Source organism: Cryptomeria japonica, chromosome 6, assembly GCF_030272615.1.
Source record: "Cryptomeria japonica chromosome 6, Sugi_1.0, whole genome shotgun sequence".
Taxonomy (NCBI): domain Eukaryota; kingdom Viridiplantae; phylum Streptophyta; class Pinopsida; order Cupressales; family Cupressaceae; genus Cryptomeria; species Cryptomeria japonica.
The window spans coordinates 373,360,558-373,382,984 of record NC_081410.1 but is presented as its reverse complement, the minus strand read 5'-3'; the positions used below and the strand labels follow the sequence as shown (position 1 = coordinate 373,382,984).

The following is a 22,427-nucleotide window of genomic DNA, read 5'->3' as shown; positions in this document are numbered from 1 at the left end:
CTTTTGAATTATATTGTGATGCTTTAGGGGAAGGAATAGGGGCGGTATTAATGCAAAACAAACACCTCATAGCCTTTGAAAGTAGAAAACTCAAAGAAAGAACACATTCTATCTATGACAAAGAAATGCTAGCAATCATGCATGCCCTAGCAAAATTCAAACAATACCTATTCTGTGGGAGATTTATAGTGAAGACCGATCATAATAGTCTGAGGTTTTTCCTTAATTAAAAGGACTTAAATGATAGGCAGAAAAAATAGATGAGCAAGTTACAAGCTTACGATTTCGACGTTGAGTACATGAAGGGAAAAAACAATGTTGTAGCCGATGCCCTATCATGGAGACCTCACCTTGGATCAACAAATACAATATCCACGGAATGGAGAACATGTATACTTACAGAATATGCTAAAGACACATTCTCGGGTGACATAATAGAAGGAAAGGTATAAGATGAAAGGTACTAAGTTATTGATGACCTCATTCTTTACAAGGAAATGATATATCACACTAGGGTCAAGGGTAAAGAAAGAAATTTTTAAAACCTTTCATGACAACCAATCATCCAAGCATCAAACATATTACAAGACTTACTAACAAATTAGGGAAAGGTTGTCATGGAAAGGCGTCAAAGGAAATGTATTAAAACATGTCAGGGAGTGCATGGTGTGCCAAAGAAATAAAGAACATACATACCCAGCCGGTCTACTTCAACCCTTTCCCCTACCCAATTAGATGTGGGAGAGCATCTCTACGTAAGGTATAGGGAAAAGATCGTCTAACCAAATATGCACACTTTATGGCCATATCAATAGATTTTAGAACCTCATCAAGTTAATCAAAAGGACCGTCAAAGACAATTAGAGGTCTTGGCATACTAGGTTGAGGACAGCCTTATGGGCTGACAAAATCACACCCAAGAGGGCAATTGGTAACTCCCCTTTCATGCTGTTATACGGAAAAGAAGCAAGATTCCCACTTTCACTAGAGTTACCCTCTCTTGAATTAGCACACCAACTAGAATTGACAAAGAATGATGCCATGACAGTGAGGCTAGCTGAGCTAATGGAGCTAGAAGTTAGAAACCAAGCTATGTGTACACTCAAGGTTCATCAATAGCAGGTCAAAAGAAGTTTTGACAAAAAGGCCACTAATAGGATCTTCAAAGAGGGAGATCTAGTTCTCAAGTGGGGTGTTGATAGAGCCAAGGTTGGACGACACTCCAAGTTTGATGCTATCTGGAGTGGTCTATATGCCATTACTAGTTGCAAGGAGGCCAATGCATTTCATCGCTCTAAGCTTGATGGTGAAGTTCTTCCAATCCCAGTGAATGGGATTCATCTCAAGCCTTACTTCTAAAGAGGTTTTTTATGACAATGTAAATATTAGATTAAAGGTTGTTTTGCTTTCGTAAGTGCTTTTGCACCTGCTACATTCTCCTTAAGAGGATGCATGCTCTAGTTTCTGACTTTCCTCCAAGTGTAGGCATGCACATGTTTTTTGGGTCCTCTCAGTGACTCTGTGCCCAATGGATGTTCAAGGCTTCTGGATCTCATGCTTAGCAGGTAAGCATCCTGCAGATCTCATCAAAATGTTGTCATTTTATGACACCCTTGGTCCATTAGTGAGAATCGATTAGAGATATGTTCCATGGACTAGTTCTACCCTAGTTGATCAAGCGCCAAGTCAGGGTATTAGGAAAACACTAAAGTGTTCTTTCATGATGAGGCAGACTTCAAGCCTTCACCCTTGCATCTTGCCTACATACCTTGGAGTCCATTGGTCCATTCTCCTTACCTTTTTCTTCTTAGGAATTCTAGATTTCAAGATTCAAGGAACCAGTCTACCCCTTCCCTTTTTGGGAAGAGGTATCATGTCTCCCCGAACCCTGAAACCTAAACTTCCCTTCCTTGCCAGATTTCGGGATTTGGGGAACCAGTCTACCCCTTCTCTATTTGGGAAGAGGTATTCTGTCTCCTCGAACCTTGAAACTTGGGCTTCCCTTCCTTGCCAGATTTCAAGATTCGGGGAACCAGTCTACCTCTTCCCTTTTTGGGAAGAGGTATCCTGTCTCCTTGAACCTTGAAACCCGAACTTGCCTTTCTTGTGGGATTTTGGGATTTGGGGAACTAGTCTACCCCTCCCTTTTTTGGGAAGAGGTATCCGATTTCCCTGAACCTCGAAACCCGAGATTCCCTTGTCGGATTTTGGGATTTAGGGAACCATTCTACCCCTTACCTTATTGGGGAAGAGGTATCCTGTCTCCCTGAACATGGAAATTTGAAGTCCTATCTCCTCCCTCTCATCCCTTTGGGCTCTAGGGTTCTCAAATCCTCTCCCTTTACAACAGTTTCCTGATGGCTCGATGCTCGACCTCCAGTGACTACAACATTTCTAGATGGCATGATCAACACTCAAGGCTCTTAATGCCCCACAAATTCCCGCGAATTGTCTACTTTCATTCATGGAGCTATAGGGACACATTTAATATTTTTTGCAAGATTGCCATCAAATGGAGTCCAAAACCATGCTTATTTATGGTTACTTGATGGCCTTCATGTTAGGTCTGTATGCTTTGACTTTGGAATGTCATGCAATCTACCTTCTAGAAGTAATTTTCCTCTTGGGATTGCCTCATCTAGGTATGGCTAGGTTGCTTGCATGCACAACTATGTTAGGTCTGGCCACTTCCTTATCTTCTCAGGCTAACATTCCTCTGCGTACGCCAAGGTCAAGGTTTCCCCTCTTTGACCATTGGTCTCTTCTCTGCGATCAGTTTGCTATATAGGCTGTTAAGCCTCATTGTAAACTGTTCTCTCCTGCTAGCTTGAGCTACTTTCTACTCTTTTAATTCTCTTGAAGATTTCTATGTTTTCTTGCATTTCTGCAATTGTAAGTTTGTCCATTGGCCTGAGAATGAATTGAAATCATCATTCTTGCCTCTCTTCGACTTATGCATATTGTGTATGTTTCTTTACCTTCATTATAAGTGTATGTTTTGTAGCTTTCTCTCACAGATATGCCATGTTAATTTGTTTCTGAGTGTGAGTTGTGGGAAACCTTCTCCCCTTTTGACATTCAACAAAACCTAACCTCCATACATGCATTTGGTGTCTTTCATGCAATTGAAGTTTGTGCATCCCCAGGGTATTTTAATTGATTCTTGGTGTCATTTTGGGGCGGGGAGAAAGACATCTCTAATCTTGGTGCATCACCTATTTACTTTCTGTACTTTCTTGCCTCTTTTCTCTTGCAAGCTGTTAGAGTAGGTTTAGGAGTAGAATTTGAAGTGTTAGGTTGTTTCAACACCTACAACTGGATAAGGAAGGAAGCCGGCCATCTCCAGAGATTCAACCCCCTTGCGCAAGGTAACACACTTCGGGGTTGTCTCCATGTTTCACAAGGTTGCTGGGTTGATAGCTCAACAAGGGTGCAAACTTTTGTGACAACAGTAACTTGAAGATGAATGTTATTTTATAAGTACCGCGAGGAATGACGTGAATGATCTTGATATTTGAAGACAACCATTCATGCTTAGCCAATTAATAAATTCATAAATTGTATATTAAATATACCTTTAATGGTCTGCCTCTAACTCCAACATAATTGGACCTGACTGTAGGTTGGCATTGTAAAATGTCACTTCATCTGATTTGGGTACAGTAACACTCATCCTTATAAAAAAATAAGCCTCCTGAGTTCCATAGGTATTTGGTATGCATATTTGTTTCCTTAAAATCTTGTAGTGCGATCAAAGTTTGGCTACTTCAGCAAGGTATTAGTTTCCCCTTATATGTTGACGTGTTTGTTTGTAAAACTCCAATTCTTAGGTATACAAGCTCCTACCTTTCCCACTAGCTTCATGCCCTTTCCACTTGCAAACCAGTCCGTAAATCCCACCCCAACCAGCAGGAAAGCCCCCTCTTCAGCTTTTCTTTGAACAGCCTACATGCTGTTCCTCCTAGGAAGCCGCTGACCAGTGTCAATTTATGGCATTCGGAAGAGCAATCTCACTTGTATCAGATTGGATCTGCAAGGAGGATCTGAAGCACTTCATTTAGTATGTATTGTCGTTTTTTATGAAATATTGAACGGCAGCATCTAATACCAATATTTATTGTTGAAAGCCTTACACCAAATGATGAAAAACAAACTTTTTTATAAAATCTATTTTTTATATTAAAACGCTAACCAAAGCGCTGAGCGATATTTTTAATATCAAAGTGAAGCGATATTAATGAACGGAATTAATAATTTAATATCAATATTAATCAATGAAAGCGATATGAAATCGATATCATATCATTTTTGAATCTAGATTCCGATTTATAAATGTTATTATGTTGCTATGATGAATGTTTACTGTGTTACAATGTTATATATATGTATAATTCATGAATATGAATATATTCAAAATTTCAGATTCCATCCACACACACACACACACATATATATATATATATAGCCATCCCCTGCTTCGGGAAAAAAAACGCCTTGGAAACCCGTCTCGCCGTCCTGGAAACTTGGGGTAACATAGGTAAGCCTGCAAATATATATATATATATATATATATATATATATAGCCATCCCCTGCTTCGGGAAAAAAAACGCCTTGGAAACCCGTCCCGCCGTCCTGGAAACTCGGGGTAACATAGGTAAGCCTGCAAATAATATACCATTTCCAGCTCCTTCTCAATGCCAAATACCTGCAATAATCTCAATGGCAAACCCTGGGTGGATTTATCTCTCCAAGTGGTGTTGGGTTTTTGTACAAACCACTAAATTCTAGGGGTTTTCATCCTTAGAACCAGTTGAACCCAATAGTTACAGCAGAAAATGGAAATTCTCCAACAATAGCAGAATACTCAAATGATGCCTCTAAACTGAAGTTGATATTCCTTATAAAGACATTTTGGAAGATTCTAGGTCTTTGTGCAACTTTTCCTTTTTTTATTAATTTATTCCTTCCTCAAGTTGGCCGCTCCATATGAGGGAAATATATTTAATTTTTATTTTATTTTATTTACCCACTTTATTTCTTATAAAGTCACTTTTTATAATATTTTACTTTTTAATTAAAAATTAATATCTTCACTTTTATAAATAAAGTGACTTTCTTGCCTTAAATAAGTTTCTAAAAATAGAATTTTTCCTTGTTCCTTCACAAATGACTTCGGTGTTGCACATTTTTCTTCTCCAATTGGCTCAACGTTCTTAGCTCCATAATTGGGGACATTACATATATCAGCAAAGATGACCATAAAGAAACCCAATGGAATTTTCCAGCTTTGAATGTATACCATTATTTTTGAAAGCGTGACTTGCCAAAATTGCTGAAAGTGGGACTTTGGTGGGGAGCAGACCAGGGTGGAGGGAGGATGAAATTTTTTCCCTCTTCCATAGACTTCAAAGCATAGGTTGTTTGTTTCCTTTTTCTGCCATAGAATATTCAACAATAAGCTGTTTTCATATTTGCAGGTAGCTGAGCTGAATTTAGCAAAGTTTATTGAAGACATTGTTGTTCCGCCAAAGATGATTGACACTATTGTGGAAGGAGAGGTAGTTTCTCTTTAAATTGTGAAGAAACAGTTTTTCTTTGAGGCCAAAGCTATGAATTTATTTATCTATAAATGGGTAGAAGCATCAATTGTGGCATAATAACTTCAAATGGTTCAATTGCTTTCAGGCAGAAGAAATGTGAGCTAGATTGGTTATGCATCGTCTAGTGTATAAACAGATCTGCTTGGCATTATTTCTGCCTGCAATTTTTAAGTTGATGGCTATGCCATGACTCTTGAGCGATGATATATTTGTCTGTGTTTGTTCATGTATTATGGACAAATGGAATATAAATCTTTCTGCATGTATTCTCTGTTTCTATTAAGCCTAATGACAATTTGAGAGTCACCAAATGATTGCATTGTATGTCTAGGTAAATGAAGAATATGTGAAAACTTTACAAATCTTAAGTAAGAAGTTGAAATATGTTGAAGTGGATCCCATGGCAAAGACATCTGCAGCTTTAAAGGATGTAGAACCAGAGCTAGAGAGGCTTCGTCAGAAAGCAGTTTCAAAGGTTCGTGGACATTGCATGATGAATCAAGTTCTGGTCTTGTTCAAGCATTCTTATTGGATTCATTTGCTTGATCTAAACCCTTTTACTGGCTAACTAACAGGCCTTGAAATGTTAACTACTATTTCATTGCATTATTGTAGATTCTATAAGTAGTTATGGAAAAAAAAATCTTATAACCTTCTCACACTTCTGTTTGCAGGGTTTTGATTTTATTGTTCAAAAACTTCAAGCTCTAAAGAAGCCTAAAACAAACATTCAGATCTTACAACAAAATGTTCTACTCAAATACAAGTAAGTCACTTGTGAGGATTTTCAGTTTTTGTTTAGAAGTTAGAACTTTCTTGCTTCTGACCTTTAGCCATGGTTTGTCATAACTGATGACTAAAAGCTTTACCTTTTAGCTGTGTTCATGGTTCTAAAATGTTATCTTTAACATCCTGTTTTTGACTTGGTAATGATAATCATAAATTCTACGTGGATCAACAATTTGGGCTTTGACTTGTGCTTATTCATATTCCCAGATTTTATTTCTGTTTGTGTAGTCTAAAAGTCTTTATATCCTGTACTAGGATGGATGCAAACAGATCTACATTGATTTCAGTTGTATATATTGTCTATGTTGTATGCTCGAGGGGTAATGATTTTACTCTTTTTTTACTCAAATGTTAAACAAGTTGTTTCTAACCTCTGGTCATTTTTTTGTGATGAACTTTCAAGAATTTGGGATACATGTTATAGTATGTTGGATCTCGAAGTAGAGCATTATATGTTGTTGGCCTTATTTGACACCACCAAATTTAAAAATGTTTTTGTGTCAAAACGAAAAGCGTCATCATATGTCAAACTCCTTTGCCAAATTGTTTTTACCCAAATAATGTTAGCATCGCTTCTTTCTTGCACTAGTTGTCATACTTGATCAATCTGATGTTTAGTCTGGTTCATGTCAGCTCCTTGCATTACACCTTGTACAAGTACATCAGTTGAGGTGAAAAGTGCATTTTAACTAGAACCACCAGAGCACTTATGCAGTTTATCAAGATTTGCAAAAACAATTAAATCTCAAAATCTGTAAGAAATAATGCAGAATCCTTTTACAGAAGTGTTGGTGATTTCATTTCAACTAATGTAGCAAGTTTTAAGGTCAAAATGCTTTTTGGTTTGTGAGATTTTAAAGTTCAATTTATCACGAGGCAATCTGCGGAAACAATTACAGCTGGAGTTTGTTAGAGAGGTTTGCGATGTCATTTTACACAATTGTTATTTAAGAGAAACCAAAGGAGCTTGGAAAAAAGAACAAGTTTTAAATTCCAAAGGTTGAAGTGTTGTGATGATAAGTTAGAAACGCCAAGGTGAAGATTTAAAAAGCAGATAAAGCATAAGTTTTGTGCCTTTTTAAAGTTGTGGAAATATTGATGAATAAAATGGGAGTGATGCTTAAACATTTTTCTTAATTATAAGTTAAGAGTTTTAAAAGTTGTGCCTCCAACTCCAAATGTTGATGAAGCCTTTCGAAGCAATGGTGAACGTTTTACAACTTAACATCATCCCTCAATGTGCCGACACAAGTTATGAAGTCACCTTAAAATGCTTATAACAAGAAGAAATTTGATGTTATTGGAAGTTTCTTGCGGGTAACTCACTCCAAATGACCAATGCAAGTTTTGAACTAGTTGATAGACGCAAATGCAGAACTGCCTTCCATAAAAAATGGTTATGAAGTTATGAAAGAGGATGCCAATGGGCAAGAGGAAGGCAAAAGTTGTGTGGTAGGGATAACGACTATTTACAATTTCACATGACTTTGCAACCTCATTGAAACAAGCTGATTGAGAAATTTAAATGTGTGAATGCAAGGTGATGTTGTGACTATTTCACAACATCACCCCATAAAAATGGGGACCCCCTCTTTTCTTCAAGTCCTAGTCTCTCTTAGCCTAGTGTCTCCCTTGTAGGTTTGAGTGAGTGGGTAAGGAAGGTTGTTAGCTTGATTGCTCACGGTCTGCAGTGGCAACATGAAGAAGAGGAAAGGTCAAGTTGAGCAAAAGGGGAAAGAGGTTGATTGAAAAACCCTTAATCAAGCCTAATGTAATGTCCCCTTCTCCGTAGTGATTAGTTCAGTGGTCCGTTGGCCTATTCCGGAGACCTGTAGGCTATTTGGAAAGGAGAATTAGGGTTTCCAACTATTGTGGAGTTCTGCTTCCGCTTTTTTAGGGTTTACCAAGAGGGAATTCTTCAGTTTTGTCTATGGTTTCCTTTTGGGTTTTTACTTTTTCTTGAGCTCCAGAGTGGTATAACATGCATTTGATTCTTTCGTGAAGTGAGAACTTACTATTTTTAGTAAGTTAGGGATTGGCTGTTTTGATGATGCTGTCTTACTGAGCTTTCCAAGCTCTTTCTCCGGGTGCGAAGATCATGTTTTTCGGAGGAGTATTTCATGACTTACTATTTTTAGTAAGTGGCAGTATTGAGCAATTCTATTTTTAGCAGTTTGGACAAGGTCCTATTCTTGTAGCAGTTTAGTGGTCTTTATTGCTCAACTTCATCCTGGATTTTGTTGATAATCAGTATTGGAGTCATAAGTGATTTAATTAAATATTATTTCCTTATCCTAAGGTTTAATATTTAATTATTTTATTACTGATTAATGATATATTGGGCGACTTAGGAAAAGACATATTTTTATCTAATATCAATGTTATATTTTCCTAAGTTAGGCATTGAAATTTGAAGAATGCATTAAGTTATTATTGAAGACTTAGGCAAGTTCGAACTTGTTGAATTATTGGTTAAAATGCAACTTGTGCGCCCACCTTGGGAAATGAAATGAAATGTCATTTGGACGCCATGTGAGAGTGAAATGAAATGCAAATTGGTGAGGTGAATTTGGGAGCATTTACATTTGAATTTCAGAGGAAAAAACGATAAATACAGGTGCTTGGCCTCCCATTTGGATATCTTATGAAATTGCATTGTTATGCTGCCAGTTTGGCGATTGAAAATCTGAGCTTCGAAGTGTGGCTTCCTAGCTAAGTCTCAGTTTCGTACTTGGAAGATAGTACCTAGCTATGTTCCTGTAATTCCAGTGCTGTCCGTGAGTGTTCTGCAAATTGTGGAGAGTTTTGTGTGGATTTTGGAGTGTTCCCTTGTTGCTGGTCGCGGAGTTGCTGAAAGCCTGAAACCATATTTTGCTCATACCTCTTGACCAAGTGATTGCATCGTTTTGGGTATCGGCTTTTTGGAAGCGTATTGGGAAGACAATCATTCTCCTATCTTGGCGTGGCTTTTGGTGGTCATCACAATTTTTGGTTGCAAATCGAAGTTTGCTACTGTAGCGCCATTTTCAGACTTACCTTGGGATGCGTGCAACACATTTGGGCTTCCAAGTTGCTAGTTTGAAGTATTGGATTGGTTGCCTATGTTATATTAGTCATTTGCATTTTATTTTGTGTGATTCCAGTTAGTTTTGAGAAAGTTACGAGTGTTTTGGTGTTTCCGATAGTGGCTGGATAGTGTGTTTTCTAGTTTGCAGAATTAGAACAGCAGTAGTGTTCAAGTGTGGTGTGATTTTGATAGTGGATTGTTTGAGATCAGCATTAAGCTTCTTATCTTATCTCATATCTCTATTTTGTAAGATTATTTCAGTAGTACTGATCAATCATTCTTGCTTTTCTTATTTGTAATTCTCACTGCATAAGTGGAAGAGGCTGGCTTAGCTGCCTTCTTGCTTTGTAATTCAGTTTATGTACTCAGTCCTCACACTGAATAAGTGGTCGAGTGATAAGTTTAATGCAATTGTCCTCCCGCTGAAATATGCGGTAGAGTGATAGCTTAATGTAATGTCCTCCCGCTGAAATACGCGGTTGAGTGATTGAGTTTCAGTTCTTGTTATTTCCCTTGGCTGGTTTACCGCCAAGAGTCTAGTTTCTATCCTGCTGGATACGTAGAAGGGGCTGGCTTGCCGCCCGTGCATTGTAATTTCAGTTTGATTTATGGTGCTAACGATACCCGGAACACCGTATGCTCTCACCCTCCCAGATTGGGCGGCTCTCGGTGAGCAAAAGGTGGAAGGGTTCCTTTTCAGCAGTTTGGATTATTTCTCTAACCTTAACGGGTTATGGTGTTTTCTTGTAACTCTTATTTCTAAAAACAAAAAAAAAATTAAGGGGAATATTACACCTAATCAACAATGCAGATGTCTCCTTCATGTGACTTAAGTGTATTCTAGTGAGAAGTGGGATAAGGGAGTGAAATTTCACCAAGTACCAAAAAATTTCCTTTGCTCCCTAGTTGGAGCGAATTTTACTTCCTTTGCTCTCCCTCTTCAAGCCTTTAAGGTCACTAGAATCACCTCTAATCATCATGAGATGTCTCAATTTGGGCAAGAAATGCAATGAATGATCAGGGATCTCGAATTGAGATAAGTGAAAATGCAGCTTCCTTTGCTCCCTAATTGGAGCAAAATCTTCTTCCATTGCCCTTACCTAGGAGCGATAAACACTTCTTGAGCAAATTTGATGGAGTAAGTGAGTTTTGAAGCCTCTAGCATCATATTATTCACAAAAGAAGCCAAGAGCATCATCATTTTGGCTAAGTAATGGATGGAAGAAGGCAAATCGAGGTCACTTCCTTTGCTCCTCTCTAGGAGCGAAAAACACTGCCATTGCTCTCCTTTGAGAGCGAAAAACCCTTCCATTGCCATTATTTGAGAGTGAAATCACATTCATGGCAAATAATGGAGTCTTTTTGGTGCGTGAGAACTAAACCCTAGGGTGCAAGTTAGTAATACTAAGCTAGAGGTGAATTTGAGAGCTATTTCCATTGCTCAAGATTGAGGGCAAAAATCAATTCCTTTGCTCCCCTTTGGGAGCAAAATCCACTTCCTTTGCCCTTGGTTGAAAATGAATTTGGCCCTAGAGCTCTACATGAACATGGTTTGATGCATTTAAGTTGAGAGAATGAATGTAAGTGAGGAAAAGTGAGTTAAACTTTAACTTGAGAGCTACTTCCTTTGCTCCTCTCTAGGAACGAACCTCACTTTCTTTGCTCCTCTCAAGGAGCAAAATTGTCTCCAAGACCTTCCTTAAGGCTAATTTGACACATTTACACACTAGGAAGGTAAAATCACAAAGTCTAAGTTTATGCAAAAGCATGGAATTGATAAAATTTATCTAAGAGCTGAGTTTGAGGTCTACTTTGCTCCCTAACAGGAGCGAAATTCCCTTCCATTGCTCCTTGTTGGGAGCGAATTTGTGTTCCTTTGCCTAAGCTTGAGAGCGAAATTGATCTCAAACCCTTTCTTAAGGTTGATTTGATGCACTTGAAGTGATGAAGAGCAAAATTTGATTAAGTGTGAGAGAATTTCCTTTTCTCCCTAATTGGAGCGAAATTTACTTCCTTTGCTCCTTCTTAGGAGCGAAATTTGGTTCCTTTTCTCTTGGTTGATAGCGAAATTATTTCTAAGACATTCCTTGAGGACAATTTGACATGTTTTCACATATGGATGGCTAAAAGACTAAGGTTTGAGTCAGTAGAATGAAGGAAATTGAATGAGATTGAGCTAAGTATCCAAAGTGCAATGATTTCCTTTGCTCCTTGATTGGAGCGAAAAACACTTCCTTTGCTCCTCATTAGGAGCGAAATTGTCTTCCTTTGCCTGAGTATAGGAGCGAAATTGCTAATCAAGCCTTCTCCAAGGTTGAATTGACTCCTCCACATGCATAGATAGCAAATTACTCAAATATGAAGTGATGAGGGGTGAATTTCAAGTCTTCCATTGCTTTCTCCTTGGAGCAAAATTTTGGCTAAGTATGGAATAATTTCCATTGCTTCTTGATTGGAGAAAAAAATGCTTCCATTGCTCCTTAGGTGGAGCGAAAAATACTTCCTTTGCCTCACAATGAGAGCGAAAAATCTTTTCAAGGCAATTTGATGATTATTTGAAGCATAACACATAAGAAAGATGATGATTTTGAATCATGAAAGGTGAGAATCTAACTTGATGATTGAAATCAATGAACTTCCATTGCCTAAATTTTGAAGCAAAATTGCCTTCCATTGCTGGTGGTTTAGAGTGAATTTCCTTTGCATTGAAGTTGAAGCGAAATTGTGTTCCTTTGCTCCACCTTGGGAGCAAATTCCCTCTTTGGGCCGTTGCAAGCACTATTCAAACATATTTTTGGCGCCAAAACTATAATTTAAAATTCAAAAGGGGTAATGTCTAGGGGACTCGTTAAGTCAGCTATCTAAAGGGAGACAATTTAAATTTTATTTACTTAAAATTAAGTCGGCCTTCACCCAAAAGACACATCTCCCCCTTGAAGCGCCTATATAAAGGGATTCAAAACATTCATTTGATCACCATTTCAAAACGAATTCCTTCTCGAACTACAAATTTCAGGAGCAGATCAGCGATTCTAGTCAATAGCATCATTCAATTGGACAGCGAATTCAATCAGCATCAACAGCGAATCTGACCTAGGAGCATACAATTCATTCATATTTGCTCAACAAAAGAAGCGAACTTCATCATACAACAGCGAAATTTATGAGAAGGAGAGTGAACTTGATTAGGTGTGAAGCGAATTCATCTACTCACCTTCAACATCAACAAGCTTGCTGAGTATTCTCTGTCACATCCTTTGTTCAAGTGCATCAATATAAGGTGAAATCATCAAAAATATTCAGAGGTATGTGCAATGTACAATTAGTGCAGGTCTGATTTATACTAACTCTTGATCATTTTTATTGAAATTAGACCTGTTAGCATTGTGAATTCTGAAGGCTAATGTGCAGATAGATATACTGAAATAAGGGAATCAGCCATATTAGACATACATTTTTAGATTTGTTTAAGCTTAAGATAGATTTAAATCAATATTATAAGCTATTCAATATCATTCCTAAGATCTAATAGGCTTAAAATTAACATTTTGCACACTCTTCACCATAACTTTAATTTACACAACTCTTATAGGTGAAGAATGGCAGTGCCTAAACCTAGTGGAGCTGGAACTCGTCAAGCACTCATCAAGGAAGATTCAAAGGGTGATGTATTGGAGACCAAGATCACATCTCATTGGAGCAATATAGGAGACACAAACCTTGGGAAATTTGATCTCAAGAAGTTCATGAGCTCGTTGTACACAAGCAAACCTACTTTGATAGCAAAGAAGATGATAGATATTGGAATAGTGAAAGCAGCTGGCTTCCCTCCTGCGGTTCAATGCTACGAGTTGAAGATTGAATGTGCTAGACATTATGATTCTCACACAAGGACAATAGTGAAAGATGGAAGAGTGCTTGCCTACCTTTCAAAAATTGCCATCATCGAAGCCTTCCACTTACTCTAGCCGAAAGACATGATCTACAAGAGCATAGGAGCTAAATCAGTTTATGATGATGATCTTGAAGCATGTTTGGAGATTATCAACAAATATTGGATGTTGAAGAGTGTTGTGACGTTTTCACACATCGCCCCATTGCAAATGGGGACCCTTGCTTTTTTGTTTTTTAGGGTTTGTTTTTTTGGTCTTTTAGGGTTTTGTTAGTTAGCCTTTGCATTTTGAGTGCTGTCGGGGAGATCAATAGGATAGCAGGTCCTGAAAATTTGGCTAAGTCTGAAAGTCCTGATCCTGAAATTTGGCTAAGTCTGGAATGTCCTGAAAATTTGGCTAAGTCTGGAAGTCCTGATCCTGAAATTTGGCTAAGTCTGGAATGTCCTGATCCTGAAATTTGACTAAGTCTGGAAACTGAAAAACCTCAAAAAACTAGATTTTGCAATATAACTCCTGGAGGTCTGAAACCACTCTCAAACATCCTGAAAGTATATATGGAATATAACTTAAAGTATAAGAAACTTATACTTAAATGTTATATTCCATTAAAATTGTCCTGATAGAGAGTTCAAAAAGTCAAATTTCGCTCCTGACCTTCACTGAGGATCCAGAGCGAAAACCGCTCCTGTCCCTCTCCAAGGGTCCAAGGCGAATCGCTCCTGTCCCTCACCAAGGGTCCAGAGCGAAAAAGCTTAGTGGAGTCATTCCTGACCTCGTTTGGACAAATTGAGACATCAAAGGCATGATGGAGGACAAAATGAACGTGATAGAGCATCCAGACTTGATTAAGGACGATGAAATGATGGAGTATTTGTCTAGAAAGGTAAATTCGCTCCTGTCCCTCACCAAGGGACCAGAGCGATTTTATTCATATACACATTTTTAGACCTTGTTTGGACTCGAACTTTTATTCATGGCGTGTAAAGAGATGATATTTTCCTCAGCGAAGGAAATTTGAAGTGAAAAGTAAAAAGATTTGGCCCTGAGAGCAAAAATCGCTCCTGTCCCTCACTGAAGGACCGGAGCTTGAATTCCAATTTCGCATTATCCTTGCAAGATTTAAGTGGTTTCGCGATTTGAGGAGGTCAAGGGAAGTATGTTTTGCCCGTTGAATATAACTTAAGTACGCCACAATGAAGAAAATCGGCCTAAGTAACAAGTTCGCCCCTGTCCCTCTCCAAGGGACCAAGGTGACTGGCTAGGGCGCTCTTGTCCCTCTCCAAGGGACCAGAGCGATTTTCCCTCAAGACAAGATTCGAGCAAAGTTAAAGCGAGTTTCATGTCAAAGATGAGTGAAGGGGAGCATAATGAATCCATTGAAGACAAATTTGAAAGTTGGCAAAGCGCAAATGAGCATATATGCAAATTCGCTCCTGTCCTTCAGTCAAGGACCAGGGCGAAATATAGAATATCAAGTCTTTTCCTTCAAGATTGGTCGGATCCAAGCCAAGACGCATGATGGAGATGATGTTGGAACGCTTCGAAGAAGAGCAAAGATGTAAGGACCGCTAGAACTTGATGAAATTGCCCAAGGCGCTCCTGTCCCTCTCCCAGGGACCAGAGCGAAATATGCAAGTGTGTCCAATTTTGAGGTGTCACTTCCGTTTCAAACGTTCAAGAAGGAGTAAGAGACACTATTTTACATTTTGAAAGCAATTGAAAGTTGATATGATCAAGGATTAGCACAAGGAACCAAACGTCAAAAGGTGACTAACTTAAGCAAAGATGCAAGGTTCGCTCCTGTCCTTCAGTCAAGGACCAGGGCGATAATGGTTCTAAGAGGCATTCATTTACAAAATAGAATCGATCAAGCATCAAGTTACGAATGAAGATCCCAGTTTGGACGTAGGAGATGAAGTTTCAAACGTGAAAAATGCAAGATGGAGGACCTAAATGTATAATCGCTCCTGTCCCTCTCCCAGGGACCAGAGCGATGTGGTTTGTATCCCTTACATCTCTCATGTTTTGGCACCAATAAATGTTGAAATACATTAAATGCTAAAATTCGATAAAAACTTTGAATTATTTGATTAAAATGGCATTTGGAAAATAGCGCATAAGGCATTTAATAATTGATTGGGCCTTTTTAAAAATCGAAATTATTAAATACAAAGGCATTTAAATTGATTAATTATTAAATTAAATAAAAAGGGAGAGCGCTTGGGGTTATATTTTTATATTTTTATAAAGTCGGCCTCCCTTTTATTTAAATTTGCTTATTATTTGCCTTATTTCTAAAAGTCGGCCTTTGTGAAAATAAAGAGGTAAGCCCCTATATAGTGGAGGTGTGTTTAGCGATTCTAATCCATCATTCACTCATCATTTCAAATGCGATTTGGAAGGGCAAAGAAGAAGTGCGAAATCTAGCTGGAGTGGAGCAAGTTTCTACAAAATGTGGAGACTAAGGAAGGCGAAATTCATCTTGAAGGCTATTGGAGAGACGTATTTCTTGCTAGATTGGAGGATAATTTCCAGATTTTGAAGACATTTGAAGGCGAATTTCCAGATCTTGAAGAAGCTAGTGGAAGGTGGAGTTCTTTTCCAAGCTAAAGGGGGCGCATTTTGCTAAAGGGAGTCTTGATCTACATTTTGCCTAGCGAATTCTCCTATTTTTGCATCTTTTCTTAGATTTAGTTCTCAAGTGGAGGTATGGCAAGATTCTCCTAGTCTCAATTTTGAATTTTGAATTTTGAATTTCAAGTGGCTTAGTTAAATTTAGGAAATGATAATTCAAAGATTTATCATGAGGTTTCCTAATTTAAAACTTAAATCCTCTTTCTAGTCTATATTTCCACGTTGCAAAACATGTTACTAATTTTGAAATGTTGTGTAGGTATCAAGATGGCGACTCCCAAACTCGAAGGATCTACAAGTCGGAAGGCTCTCATCAAGGAAAATCAAGCCAGATCAAGGACGGTCTCCTCCGGGACGATCAAGCAAGGACAAGGGCCACCTCTTCCAATCCAGCATTCCAAGGCGAGGTACATCATCATCCTGCAAATCAAGGACACAAGAAGTCAAAGCAAAGGGTTCGTTGAAGAAGCAGATAGTTCCAGATGAATTAATTAAAGCTAGCTTCTCAACAACATCAAGTTGAATATCTACCAAGTTACAAGTGTCAGACGAGGTGGCATCCTAGTCATCACTTCTCCAATCAGTGTGGTCCACCTTAGCATTTCCAGATTCAATGTACCTAAGTCATGGAAGGTGGCACAAACTCCGATGTACCTACCCCGGCTATCCATTGGTCGATTTTTCCAGAGAGGACATGTGTCCAAGCAATACAATTTTATCATTGGTCGAGCATTAAATGTTATGTAATGGTTGTAACAAACCCTAATTAGGGTTTTCATTGTTGAATCTTGGCCATTGATCTCGAATTGATCTAAGCCATCGAATTGTATTGAGGGCACTATATAAGCCCTAGCATTTCATTTTGAAAAGGCAGTTAGGAAGGAGTTGAAAGCAATTAGAAGACAGATAGAGAGTAGTTAGCTAGTTGATAGAATAGTAATTAGAGTAGAGTAGAGAGAGAAGGCAAAGATTGTTGCCAAGATGTTGTTGTAAAAGACTTGTAACTTCATTGAAGAAATGGTGAAATTTACGGGTCGATTCGACAATTTGCATGGTCTTTATACTTCTCATATTTGATTTCATGTTATTAGATGAGTGGAAGAAATATGCTTGGTTGATGGTGAAATTCGTATATCCATACTACTAGCAGTTTGTTGATTGCAAACTTGCCTTGTGTAGTCAACTGGAATCATTCAGCTTAAGCTTAACTTCAATTGTCGCTTCTTCATTGATATGCATCAACCTGATGGTGTCTATGCCTGCAGTGATGATTTGAACATCATAAAGCTTTCCTTCGAAGATCGCACTAGCCTTGTGGAGATGGTCCTGCGATGTCAAAACAAGACCTAGTTAGAATTTCATCAAAGATCAATCATCGCTCCTACATTCCTTAGTATTAGGGTTAGATTATTTCCTCACCCTCCTCTTTTTTCCTTTTTTTTCAAGTCAAAGTTAGTAAGAGCCTGTGTTCCAGCAATATTCAAAGCAGATCAGACGTTCAATCATCGAATGTAAGTCCCCTTGTGATTCCAACAAATCACATCATACCACAAAGAGCTTATCCACACGTAGAGACCCTACATAAAAGAACCTTGGAGTCATCCTGATTGATCCTTTTTCGCGATATCTTCAGCAATCAGAGGCTTTATTCAAGAGAGGATAAGGTACCCTTGGTTATTTTATTCTGTGTATGATTGTGTACAATATACACGTCAACAGAATTGGCGCTAGAAGGAGGGCCGTACTATCATGCCTCGATCATTATCAAGTTGTTCATAGATAATCATATTCGCAAGGAGTTGTGCAGGACTTTTGTCCCTCCTCCCGCGCACAACAGAATTGGCGCTAGAAGGAGGGCTGAGCATTTGAAAGTCCGATCTTGTCAAGTCACATCGCATTTGAAGAAATTTTCCAGAGCTTTTTACCCTCCTCCATGCTCGACAGAATTGAATTAGGAGTGCCTGACAGCAAACACGAACTCTTGAATCCAAGGAAGATCAGTGGAAAGCTTTTTCTCAAACACTCGACGGAAGGTGATCGTTGAGTCGTCAGTTGGACTTACGCAAGAAGGAATCAAGTTGGAACCAACTGAACGTTCAAGTTGAATCCGAGATATTCAAGATCTCTCTTATTCCAGAAAATCCAAAAAAAAGTGAAAAATAGAAAATCCAAAAAAAGTGAAAAATCAAAAAAAAGAAAGGATTTCTCAATGGAGCGGCAACAGTTTCACGAGGAGCAACATGTTGATTTTCCTGAACTTTGGTGGAGATTAGATACACAACTTTATCCACAAAGATTGTCCGAGTTTGTAGGACAAGGGCAACCTCTTCCAATCCAGCATTCCAAGGCGAGGTACATCATCATCCTGCAAATCAAGGACACAAGAAGTCAAAGCAAAGGGTTCGTTGAAGAAGCAGATAGTTCCAGATGAATTAATTAAAGCTAGCTTCTCAACAACATCAAGTTGAATATCTACCAAGTTACAAGTGTCAGACGAGGTGGCATCCTAGTCATCACTTCTCCAATCAGTGTGGTCCACCTTAGCATTTCCAGATTCAATGTACCTAAGTCATGGAAGGTGGCACAAACTCCGATGTACCTACCCCGGCTATCCATTGGTCGATTTTTCCAGAGAGGACATGTGTCCAAGCAATACAATTTTATCATTGGTCGAGCATTAAATGTTATGTAATGGTTGTAACAAACCCTAATTAGGGTTTTCATTGTTGAATCTTGGCCATTGATCTCGAATTGATCTAAGCCATCGAATTGTATTGAGGGCACTATATAAGCCCTAGCATTTCATTTTGAAAAGGCAGTTAGAAGGAGTTGAAAAGCAATTAGAAGACAGATAGAGAGTAGTTAGCTAGTTGATAGAATAGTAATTAGAGTAGAGTAGAGAGAGAAGGCAAAGATTGTTGCCAAGATGTTGTTGTAAAAGACTTGTAACTTCATTGAAGAAATGGTGAAATTTATGGGTCGATTCGACAATTTGCATGGTCTTTATACTTCTCATATTTGATTTCATGTTATTAGATGAGTGGAAGAAATATGCTTGGTTGATGGTGAAATTCGTATATCCATACTACTAGCAGTTTGTTGATTGCAAACTTGCCTTGTGTAGTCAACTGGAATCATTCAGCTTAAGCTTAACTTCAATTGTCGCTTCTTCATTGATATGCATCAACCTGATGGTGTCTATGCCTGCAGTGATGATTTGAACATCATAAAGCTTTCCTTCGAAGATCGCACTAGCCTTGTGGAGATGGTCCTGCGATGTCAAAACAAGACCTAGTTAGAATTTCATCAAAGATCAATCATCACTCTTACATTCCTTAGTATTAGGGTTAGATTATTTCCTCACCCTCCTCTTTTTTCCTTTTTTTTCAAGTCAAAGTTAGTAAGAGCCTGTGTTCCAGCAATATTCAAAGCAGATCAGACGTTCAATCATCGAATGTAAGTCCCCTTGTGATTCCAGCAAATCACATCATACCACAAAGAGCTTATCCACACGTAGAGACCCTACATAAAAGAACCTTGGAGTCATCCTGATTGATCCTTTTTCGCGATATCTTCAGCAATCAGAGGCTTTATTCAAGAGAGGATAAGGTACCCTTGGGTATTTTATTCTGTGTATGATTGTGTACAAAATACACGTCAACAAAGAGTAGACCCGGCAAAAGCAAAATGCCTAGTAGGCCACATAGAGTTTATTTCAAGGAGGAATTCGGGGATTTCATCACTCTACTCAATCAACTTCTAGGAGCATCACAAGCATTCTACTTCAAGAACTAGATGTTCTTCTTTATAGAGATAGTCACCAATGGTAAAGATACAATCAATTGAGCAAGACTTATTAGTAATAACTTGGATGTTCAATTGAGAAGACTCATCTGCACTAGGACATTCAACATGAGTTCCTGTGTCATATACTCTCTTGCAAGGAATTATGAATATGCTGGGCTGATGTATAGGGGTGTCGTTAGAAGAGGACCTGGAGAGATAAGAGTTTGTGAAGCATATCCACAACTACAGCATTCGACAGAGCATCACTATAGGAGGGTCAATGATGCCTTCATTATGCATATCACGAGGACCCTTCAAGATGGAACCCATCAAAGGTTATCTCCAGGAGCGCAAGCGTTGATTCAACAATATGGTGCATGGTTCATTCAATTCCCGAAGTTCACATACATCAGGATTCAAGGATGTCCTTCTCCTCCTTACATGTTGCCATGTTATCTGACAGACAAAATAGTACTACTTGAGGTGGTGAGACAATTAATAGCATATGTTAAGGCATATCGACACAAAGATGGATCTAGTATTTCTTTTCCTATTTCACTTGGTGATTCAATTGAGGTTTGTCCTTCCCTACAAGTAGTTGAGAATGCCAAAGAGAAGTTATCTCTCTTCTCAGTCACGCCATTCACTCCTAGAGATAATTTCGATCCCTATGACAATGTAAAGGGAATTGCAGGGAAGAAGTATAAGAAGAAATGGCAGTTAGAAGACTATTGGATGAATGTTCAAGACGACTTAGAAGTGAACAAAAAGATGCATTCCAGGCTACCTCTTGATTTCATCCAAAAGTGCAAGATATTTAGTGTTGTTGATCAAGGACAAGATAGCGGCAAATATCTCCAACCCGCCTATGGGAAGGAAAGCAAGGAGATCAAGATCAATTGGGTTGAAATGGAAGTTGTAGATTTGAAGGAGTTGATGAAACAAGTCTTGGACTACACTCGCAGATGGATAGACATCCAACATCAGAAGTTGAAGGAGCAAAATATGACTATGACATTCAACCTAGAGGCCAGAGTACATGATGAAAAAGAGGCAAGTGCGAGTGGAAGTGTTTCTCAATCAACTCATTCCAAAGGCTCAAAGAGAAAAGATGATCATGGAGAGAAAGGAGCACCAAGAAAGAAACATAAGTCAAATTCTGGTCATCCTTCCCGCACTTCTTCCAGGCGAGAAGAAGAGATAAATCAAAATGAAAGACATGAAGAGCAAAGAATTGATAAGGAATTGAGTCATGGAGTGGATGAATCAATGGAGTCTACAGTTCGGAATGACAAAGGCAAGGAAAAGATATCACAAGATCAAAGGGATCTCGCTCCTCACATTCAAGTGAATGATGAAGATGAAGGAGAAAAGGATGATGAGGCAACTTCCCCTCCTAGAGATGAGCTGCACGGAGAGACACAAGTGGGAGAAGGAAGATCATCTATCCCTGCATGGCTTAAGGAGCGGCTTGCTAGAGAAGTGATAGCAGTTGATGAGGAACTAGTAGGTGACTTGGACAACCTTCTAAGTCACACTTAAGAAATCACCGAAAAGAAGAAAGCCACGAAGATGTCTAAGGTGATAAGAGATGATTCAGGTTCTCGGAAGATACTAATAGCTACTTCGATGGTTGACAAATATGAAGATGAAATCACCACAGAAGAGTATGATATGGAGACTATTGACTTAGGTCCAATTAATTCGGAGCAAGCCATAGGTGATGTGAATGATTCAACGAAGACACTCAATGATATGCTTAGAATTTAAGTGGAGAAGAATAAGAAGTTAGAAAAAGAGGTAAATGCATGGAGAAACTACTTCCAACAGTTTAAGGAATCATTGAGACAACATGATCCTGGAGTTACACCACTACCTTTGCTTCCCACCAAATTAGTGGATCATATGGAAAAGATAAGAAATTCTGCACAATTGATGGATACATGGATAGAAAAATCTTTCACAAAGGTTAGTAAGTTTATAAGAGATGTGATGAAGACACTTGATATAGTTATTAAAGTACTTGGAAGAACTCATGCTGTCATAGAAGCTTTTGAGGCATTTGCCCATACTAGAGATATTACTATCCCAGCATTGCAAGTAATAAGGAAGACATCCAAGGAAGTCTTAGCGAGAGAGAAAATAAGAAGGGAAGGACCAACACCTAGCTTTCTACTTTGGAGTAGCCTACTTCGCATGAAGAAGGTTATTTTTGAAGATATTAGCTACGAATGCAGTCAATTTCAAGATGCCATGCACCTCATTCATGATAAGATAGTGGAAGTAGCACAAATCATCTTGGAGAGGAAGATAGATCCTACAATGATTATAGACATCAAGGAGGTAGAAGAGAGAATAAAAGTTGTTTTCCGTGGGATTGATGGATGATCACTGAAAAGCAATTGGAGCATATACATACACTCACGTTACTTGCTAGCAAGACAAGAGATCTTGAGCTTGAATGGGAAACTGCCATCGTCTTAGCCTTTGAGGAAGTCATTCATTTGGAAGAACAGTTGAAGAATCTACCGGAAGTTCCAATAACTGAGATAGAAGGCATGATGACCAGATTCATTGAATATGCCAGAAAGGAGAAGGAGAAAGGGAACAAAGTTCTAGATGACAGTTTGTTATGATCCTATGTGGCAGCTCATTCT

General features: G+C 38.6%; 1 protein-coding gene across 2 annotated transcripts in view; it reads left to right on the top strand.

The window, feature by feature from the left end:
- LOC131072217 (vacuolar protein sorting-associated protein 52 A) overlaps positions 1 to 22,427 on the top strand; it is a 159,606-nt gene that overhangs the window by 68,542 nt on the left and 68,637 nt on the right. For both annotated transcript variants that reach the window (XM_058008311.2, XM_058008312.2), the window contains exons 7-9: positions 5,479 to 5,559; positions 5,933 to 6,076; positions 6,276 to 6,367. In XM_058008311.2, coding sequence (XP_057864294.2) covers positions 5,479 to 5,559; positions 5,933 to 6,076; positions 6,276 to 6,367 — 317 coding nt within the window. The remainder of the gene's footprint in view (positions 1 to 5,478; positions 5,560 to 5,932; positions 6,077 to 6,275; positions 6,368 to 22,427) is intronic.